The sequence below is a fragment of the Asparagus officinalis genome, chromosome 5, assembly GCF_001876935.1.
Source record: "Asparagus officinalis chromosome 5, Aspof.V1, whole genome shotgun sequence".
Taxonomy (NCBI): domain Eukaryota; kingdom Viridiplantae; phylum Streptophyta; class Magnoliopsida; order Asparagales; family Asparagaceae; genus Asparagus; species Asparagus officinalis.
The window spans coordinates 15,288,538-15,298,186 of record NC_033798.1 but is presented as its reverse complement, the minus strand read 5'-3'; the positions used below and the strand labels follow the sequence as shown (position 1 = coordinate 15,298,186).

The 9,649-nt window shown below is 34.1% G+C and overlaps 1 protein-coding gene across 1 annotated transcript in view; it reads right to left on the bottom strand.

Moving 5' to 3' along the window:
* LOC109841418 (mediator of RNA polymerase II transcription subunit 33A-like) overlaps positions 1-3,647 on the bottom strand; it is a 12,946-nt gene extending 9,299 nt beyond the window's left edge. Inside the window, 6 exon segments of the mRNA XM_020410383.1 lie at positions 537-651; positions 761-968; positions 1,063-1,396; positions 1,510-1,601; positions 1,712-2,028; positions 3,570-3,647. Of these exon segments, the coding sequence (XP_020265972.1) occupies positions 537-651; positions 761-968; positions 1,063-1,396; positions 1,510-1,601; positions 1,712-2,028; positions 3,570-3,631 (1,128 nt within the window). The 5' untranslated portion in view covers positions 3,632-3,647.

Below are 9,649 nucleotides of genomic sequence, written 5' to 3'. Positions count from 1 at the left end.
CCAGTCAAATATAACTGTTTATTTAATAAAGTGAGATTTAATAATATAAATAGCACAGAGCTTCATTATCACATTTGACCATTAAAACTTCATTGGCTACACAAACCTAACCATGACAACCTAAGTTGCATGGACACGGGTACAGGTACCAGTATGGGATCGGGCACAAGTACAAGACACGGCAAATTTGTAAAAGATAGGTACGGGAACATGGCTGAAACGCATGGACTGAAAACATAGTACTGCACTAGATATGCAAAAGACCCTTGTGAAATTGTAGCTTAAAGTTGAATATGTGCTCAAATGAACCCAACCATTGTCCAAAAAGTGTATGATGAGTGTTTTAAATTTAAAATTGTATTGTATAATTGACTACTCATTTGCATAAATGTATGCCTATATTCAAGGAGCATCCAAGAAGTGACAGGTATGGGTACAGGACATGTCGAATATGGGTACAGCTTGATGATAGAATTGATGATAGAAGTACCCATGCAAGACAATTCTATGTTTCAGGGCTAACATAAATGTCTTACCTGAATATTCCAGCCATAAGTGAGAGTAGCACTGCATAAAATCTTTGCAGCAGCTGACCTTTCTTCTTCGGATCCCTTTACCGCAATATGGTAGAGTTTTTCAAGTTCCGCAACACTAATGGCAGCAGATTGAATAAAAAATTTAAATAACATATTTAAACCGGAAAAATAGTAACATTTAGTTCTGAAACTATGCTTTGAATATAAACTTAAGGAGAAATTACCCTGGAGCAGGTGTCACCATAAGAGAATTTTTAAGTGAACCCGTCAGCTGAGGTCTCTCCATAAACATTGACCACGGGGATTCTTGAACAAATGTTGAATCTTTTGATGGTGAAGAAAGAACTATGTAGCCAGGCCAAAAGTACGCTGATGAGTCAATAAGTTTCCTTGCAATACAAGCTTCAACTATGAGATGCAGTAGGGTCCCAACTGTGAAAGCAAACATGTTTAAGAAAAGCAAAAGAGAATTAGTGATTGTTGGATAATGGAAGAATCACAAACCTAAATTCTAGAAAAAGTGTACCTGCTTTAACAGAAGAATCATTGTGGCTAATGGCAGAAAGGTTGGTACTCCCAGACTTGAACTTAGAAACGAAAGTTGCGGCTTTGGAAGCAGCAATGTTAGCTGCAGTGACTGCTGGCGCCGGAGGTGACAGCAGCACAGAAAACTGTCCTAAAACCTGAAGGGCGAAAACAAGTCCCTGCCTTCTAGAAGGATATTTCTTTCCTTCCATGTCGTGGCTATTCCTATTACTATCTTCCATTATAACTGGAACAATTGCCAAAGGAACAATAGATAACAGCATGCAAAGTCGTGCCTCAAGACGAGGTATAGGTCCTTCCCAAGGGTCACGATCCTGCAAACATGTACATGCAAGATAGGAAATATATTACACGGATGAACAGAATATTTACAACATGTTTTTGACACCAGTAAAGATAATATAAAACGCAATAGGACAATATCTACTCGTTGTATAAGTTGAAGAGCTGAAACCCATAGAGCTTGGAAGGTTTCTTGCCAGCTAGCCTGATTGACAACTTGGAGTGTCTTCGTCAGCTCTGGAATTAATTTTTTTGGGTCAATAAAGGGTTTATTCACATCACATCTGTTGCAAGTAGTTAAATCTTTCTAACTAGAAAATAGAATAAGCTATGTGAACAGAAGGCACCTGTAAGTATTTCAATGGCAGATATAGCATGAAGATTCTTCCCGTCCATTGCATTTTCCATAAAGATATCAAAAGGAATCCAACAACCAGCCCTCCCAGTGCCAGAACTATAGTAAGAACTAGTGCTGCTGGTGCCAGCATCAACAAGAACACCGAGAATCCGATGTTTTCTTAATGGGTTATCCTCGGTTATAATTTTCCGTATATTTTTGGACAATTTCACCAAATTACTATCTGCAGATGCTATATTTTGTATTCTTGATTTATGAGCTTCAATAAAAAGCAGTCTCTGCAGTAGAGCATTGAACTTTTCAGGCCTATAGTTTACAAGAAGTTTGTGTTAGTAACATCTCCTTAACTACAAAGTTCAAAGAATGTCCAAATTTCAGACAATTTAAAAAACAAAACGAATCAACAAAAAGGAAGAAAACAATTTCTGATTAAGGAGTTTGATGACTTCCACCAAACAGATTATTCAAAAAAAATATTCATAACCTCACATTTCCATTTGACAAGATCCTCATTCAAAGTTTTTTACAATTAAAGCTGTGAAGGAGAAAGCACTTCACAACATTCTTACAGGCAGATAACATCGATTTCCTTCCTACATATTTCTCCAAGCACCTTGACACATCCCAAAATCTCTGTCACACATGCCGTAACACCTCAATTGAATCCTTATCATCTTAAACAATGAACCAATATCTCCCTGTATGATTGATTGGTCAAAAGAAATATCCAGTACGAAAAAGGGTTTGGATTTTAACTCCTATATAGAGGGGAACAGATGAATCTACTAAGCCTCCAAAAGCATGCTTACATAGGTATGAGCTTTAGATTGACACCACAAGCACTAGATGGCATACAGGGCATAAAGTGACAATTGAACTGTGATGCATGCATTTAGAAGATCTTCCTGAAGTCTTTGATTTTCCCTTAATAGATTTTAGTATCAGGAAAATTTTTAGGCCTCAATTTTGATGGCTTTCTATTGAAACTTTAGATTTTTAATTCTGATATTGATAACAACAAATATACTGAAGGAAAACTTAATGCTCTCTAGCATTATACTATACAGATACCAACTATGTGATCAAAATAAAACAATTTACTAATCAGCTTTGCGCCGATACACAAAAATATGCAATGTAAAAGTGTGAAAGGTAACAGGCAAAACAGGCATTTCCTCTGTGAAGTCATTTGAACAATGCAGGTGGCAACCCTTCTTGCATGTATATGACAACTTGCTGTTTAGTATGGATCTCTTTGTCAGCGTGTCCATTTGTCATATTGCATCTCAGTCTGGCAGTGCAACATAACACAAAACATACTTTAGAGAAGTGCTGATGCATGTTAAGAAATTGAAATTATGGATCTGAAAAATATCTTTTTTCTCTCCATGCCGAAACTTATTTTCTTCTGGCAGTTGCTAATCACCATCACTGACATCAATATGAAACAAGTGAAATGGGTTGCTTCAGACAACATGTTTAACCTTGACTTCAGCTAATCAAAGTTGAATATTTAGCTCCATATTCCCTAGCTTATGAACAGATGTATTTAGATGCAATAACACGAAATTTTTTGTGGATGTGGACTATACAAAAATAAAATTGGTCCTGCAACATAAAAACCAAACTTGAAGAGGAAAAACATGCAGTAAAACCCAAAATTAAGAGATGGAGGCTTTTCAATTGTCATTGTTATCACCGTTGCAATCGCAAACATATTTTATGCTAACAAAATGATTGCAATTATTAAAGAGATATTTATCTAAAGAGAGATTTGCGTACATGTTGTAATGAATTAAACGAAGAAATACTTTCGCTTTTATGTTTGCAGTGATATTCTCAACAACCTCAAGTGCCATAAGAGAGTTAGATCTTCGTAGTTGTCCACGATGCTCATTTTTCTTATCATTTGAATTTTCCTTAGCATCTATATCCATAAGTTGGTGCCCTTCATTAGAATTATTTCTCCCTTTTTTGTCTATCTGCAAACCCCAATCTTCAAGTGTTCCATCCACTAAATTCAAGATGACTCTTAGGATAAAGAAAACCATGGCATGCCCAAAGTCTATTTTGTGAATCCCATATGTAAGAGAAAGCTGTAGAGAATCATCAATCGCTTTTGTCATCCTGCAAAAGGAAATTCATATGCCATTAAAATACATCAAAAGTAGTCCATATACCCATTAACAAAGGATTAATCATGGAGCTAAAAAAAGTTGAAGGTGCATTCATCAAGTTAAACGGGGAAGGGGAAAAAGTAACAATCCACAATTACAAGAAAGTATCCCAAATTTTTAGGGTTGGGTCATGAATCCTTGTTCTCAATTCAGCAGATCGATTCAGCTCCTCCAAATATCCTTTTTAACGACTTTGATCCACATTTATTTAAGTCTACATATGTTTCTTTTCTCTCCATCAAGTCAACTATGACTTATCAATCCTCCTAATTTCACACTCAACGGTCTTCATTGTGCGATGTACAAAACCATCTCAATCAGCTTTCCCTTATTTATTTATTTTTTCCACAATCATAGCTACAAGCGTCTTTTGGATGTAATCATTTCATGTTTTGCAGTTTTACAGTTCATCCACCGTAACATTCTAATCCTATATGTACATCTTGCTTCTTAAATATAAATTGATAATATCTCAGCACATAATTTTGTGAAAACACTGGAAATGTATTAAGCTTGATATTTCTCCACACTCCTCGGAGGATATATAGTGGAAATATAGGGTACCCCAAAATGAGGATAAAAACACCTTTTCATGTTGCTTTCCAATATGAAACTAAATATTATAAGACAAAAGAGAGGGCATGTCATCTAAATTTGTTTTTAGACAAGACAAAATAGCTGCTCATGAAACTAAAATTTAACAAATTTCAACATGTAAACCGCTTCCATGGCAATTTATGTCGGACTACAAACAGTGGCCTAGACAAAACACAAAAGCAGTACATAGCGCATGAAATGGATACAAGATACATCTTCTGAAAGAAAGGGGAAACATATGTACAGTTGTGCATATAATATCCTAAGTTCTACCAATCAAAATTAAAATTGCAATGGACTATTTAACTTAACTTAGACAACTCTATGAACATTGCAAGATTAAATACCATCAACACAGAATTATCCATACTAATTCAAAAAAAAAATTGTGAACTTCCAGATCATTCTTAACTAAGAGAAACACACTAAAAAAGAATCATACATATGAAATACATGAGGAATTTATCTTCCATGTATGTTCCTCAATGAACAATGAGTTCTATAACATATTATAGATAAAATCACCTTCAGAAACTTCTTTAAAGCATTCTATAAATACAAGTGATTTTCAAGTGCGTGTTTCCTATTGATAGTAACCAATTTTATAAATTCTCAAATAATACCACCATTGTCAAATATTTTCCCTTACATGTTGAGCAAGTGTCACGAGAATGTCAAAAATACCTTAATAGTATAAGTACAATGTCCTAAAAGTGTCAAGAACATTCTCCTTTATTTGAACAAGGATGGAACTAGTGTGTAACACCACCTATACGTATTGCATGTATTAAATATGATTCAATATGGCACAACAAATGCACTTCTCTTACACTCCTAAAATGTCCCAACACTTCCTCAGTGTGAGTCAATTTTGAAGTATCTTCTCAACATTTCTTTGACCCTTCGTTGGCACATCAATGTTGCTCCTTTAATTAACATGGATAATTCAATGTTTATGGTATTTATTTCTTGCATATATGTCCCTCAATGAACAATGAGTTCTATAACATATTATATATCAAATCAACTTCCTTCTCTAGGACATTAATGTTGCTCCTTTAACTAATATGGATAATTCAATGTGTATGGTTTCTATTTCTTGCATATATGATCCTCAACAAACAATGAGTTCTATAACATATTAAATATCAAATCATTTTCCTTCTCTGGAACTCCTTTCATAACTCAATGTGTATGATTTTTATTTCTTGCATAGATATTCTTCAATGAACAATGAGTTCTATAACATATTGTATATCAAGTCAACTTTAGGAACTTCTTTAAAGCATTATGTAAATACATACAGTTTTCAAGAGCTTGTTTCCTATTAATGGTGTCAAAATTTTTAAATCTCATACAATATAATCATTGTTAAAGTTTTTCCCTAGTTCGTTGAGCAAGTGTCAAGAAAATCTCAAAAATATCTTATTTGTATAAGAACAATGTCCTAAAAGTGTCAAGAATATTCTCCTTTGTTTGAACATGGATGGAACGAGCATGTGGTACCACCTATACATAGTGCACCCGTTAAATATGATTATATACGGCGGGACACATGCACTTATCTTACACTCCTAGAAATGTCCAAACACATCCTTAGTGTGCATCAATTTTGAAGTATCTTCTCAACATTTCTTTGGCTCTTCCCTAACACATCAATGTTGCTCCTTTAATTAATATGTAATTATGGATAATTCTTCGTTAACGGTATTTATATCTTGCATGTGTGTTACTCAATGAACAATGAGTTATGTAACATACTTTATATCAACTCAACTTCGTAAACTTCTTTAAACCATTTTGTAAATACATATGGATTTCAAGAGCATGTTTCCTATTACTAGTAACCAATTTTTAAATTCTCAAATAATACAACCATTGCTAAAGGTTTTCCCCAGCTCGTTGAGCAAGTGTCGAGAAAAAATCAAAGATATCTTGTCAGTATAAGAACAATGTCCTATAAGTGTCAAGAACATTCTCCTTTGTTTGAACATAGATGGACCTAGCATGTGATAACATCTATACATAGCACCCGTTAAATATTATTATTGATGGCGTGACAAATGCACTTCTCTTACACTCCTAGAAATGTTCCAACACTTCCTTAGTGTGCATCAATTTTGAAGTATCTTCTCAACATTTCTTTGACCTAGCTCTGGCACATTAATGTTGCTCCTTTAATTAATATATCGATAATTCTTTATCTATGACATTTATTTCTTGCATATATGTTCCTCAATGAACAATGAGTTCTGTAACATATTTTATATCAAATCAACTTCATAAGCCTCTCTAAAGCATTCTGTAAATACATATCGTTTTCAATAGCGTGTTTCCTATTACTAGTAACAACTTTTTTAAATTCTCAAATAATACAACCATTGTTAAGGTTTTCCCCTGCAAGTTGAGCAAGTGTCAAGAAAATATGAAAAATATCTTATTAGAATAAGTACAATGTCCTCAAGGTGTCAAGAATGTTGTCCTTTGTTCGAACATGCATGAAACTAACGTGTGGCACCATCTATACACAACGCACCCATTAAATATGATTATATGTGAACTTCTCTTACACTACTAGAAATGTCCGAGCACTACCTTAGTGTGCACCAATATTGAGATATATTCTCAAATTTTCTTTGACCCTTCTTTGGCATAGTAATGCTGCTCCTTTAGTTATATGTTTCAACTTTTGTACAAAAGACTAATTCTTTAGCTTTAGTATTCCATCAGCATCCGAAACCTTTCACATTTCCACATCAAACAACATTTGGTCACAGAAAGTGCATAATTAGTCTTTAGCTAAATCCTTTAGGACAATGCAATATACGTACAAACATCATCAACTCAAGGGGGTAGCCAGTAATGGGTGAATAGACATCCTATCAGAACAGCTCTGGCACATTAATGTTGCTCCTTTAATTAATATATCGATAATTCTTTATCTATGACATTTATTTCTTGCATATATGTTCCTCAATGAACAATGAGTTCTGTAACATATTTTATATCAAATCAACTTCATAAGCCTCTCTAAAGCATTCTGTAAATACATATCGTTTTCAATAGCGTGTTTCCTATTACTAGTAACAACTTTTTTAAATTCTCAAATAATACAACCATTGTTAAGGTTTTCCCCTGCAAGTTGAGCAAGTGTCAAGAAAATATGAAAAATATCTTATTAGAATAAGTACAATGTCCTCAAGGTGTCAAGAATGTTGTCCTTTGTTCGAACATGCATGAAACTAACGTGTGGCACCATCTATACACAACGCACCCATTAAATATGATTATATGTGAACTTCTCTTACACTACTAGAAATGTCCGAGCACTACCTTAGTGTGCACCAATATTGAGATATATTCTCAAATTTTCTTTGACCCTTCTTTGGCATAGTAATGCTGCTCCTTTAGTTATATGTTTCAACTTTTGTACAAAAGACTAATTCTTTAGCTTTAGTATTCCATCAGCATCCGAAACCTTTCACATTTCCACATCAAACAACATTTGGTCACAGAAAGTGCATAATTAGTCTTTAGCTAAATCCTTTAGGACAATGCAATATACGTACAAACATCATCAACTCAAGGGGGTAGCCAGTAATGGGTGAATAGACATCCTATCAGAACAGCTCTGGCACATTAATGTTGCTCCTTTAATTAATATATCGATAATTCTTTATCTATGACATTTATTTCTTGCATATATGTTCCTCAATGAACAATGAGTTCTGTAACATATTTTATATCAAATCAACTTCATAAGCCTCTCTAAAGCATTCTGTAAATACATATCGTTTTCAATAGCGTGTTTCCTATTACTAGTAACAACTTTTTTAAATTCTCAAATAATACAACCATTGTTAAGGTTTTCCCCTGCAAGTTGAGCAAGTGTCAAGAAAATATGAAAAATATCTTATTAGAATAAGTACAATGTCCTCAAGGTGTCAAGAATGTTGTCCTTTGTTCGAACATGCATGAAACTAACGTGTGGCACCATCTATACACAACGCACCCATTAAATATGATTATATGTGAACTTCTCTTACACTACTAGAAATGTCCGAGCACTACCTTAGTGTGCACCAATATTGAGATATATTCTCAAATTTTCTTTGACCCTTCTTTGGCATAGTAATGCTGCTCCTTTAGTTATATGTTTCAACTTTTGTACAAAAGACTAATTCTTTAGCTTTAGTATTCCATCAGCATCCGAAACCTTTCACATTTCCACATCAAACAACATTTGGTCACAGAAAGTGCATAATTAGTCTTTAGCTAAATCCTTTAGGACAATGCAATATACGTACAAACATCATCAACTCAAGGGGGTAGCCAGTAATGGGTGAATAGACATCCTATCAGAACAGCTCTGGCACATTAATGTTGCTCCTTTAATTAATATATCGATAATTCTTTATCTATGACATTTATTTCTTGCATATATGTTCCTCAATGAACAATGAGTTCTGTAACATATTTTATATCAAATCAACTTCATAAGCCTCTCTAAAGCATTCTGTAAATACATATCGTTTTCAATAGCGTGTTTCCTATTACTAGTAACAACTTTTTTAAATTCTCAAATAATACAACCATTGTTAAGGTTTTCCCCTGCAAGTTGAGCAAGTGTCAAGAAAATATGAAAAATATCTTATTAGAATAAGTACAATGTCCTCAAGGTGTCAAGAATGTTGTCCTTTGTTCGAACATGCATGAAACTAACGTGTGGCACCATCTATACACAACGCACCCATTAAATATGATTATATGTGAACTTCTCTTACACTACTAGAAATGTCCGAGCACTACCTTAGTGTGCACCAATATTGAGATATATTCTCAAATTTTCTTTGACCCTTCTTTGGCATAGTAATGCTGCTCCTTTAGTTATATGTTTCAACTTTTGTACAAAAGACTAATTCTTTAGCTTTAGTATTCCATCAGCATCCGAAACCTTTCACATTTCCACATCAAACAACATTTGGTCACAGAAAGTGCATAATTAGTCTTTAGCTAAATCCTTTAGGACAATGCAATATACGTACAAACATCATCAACTCAAGGGGGTAGCCAGTAATGGGTGAATAGACATCCTATCAGAACAGCTCTGGCACATTAATGTTGCTCCTTTAATTAATATATCGATAATTCTT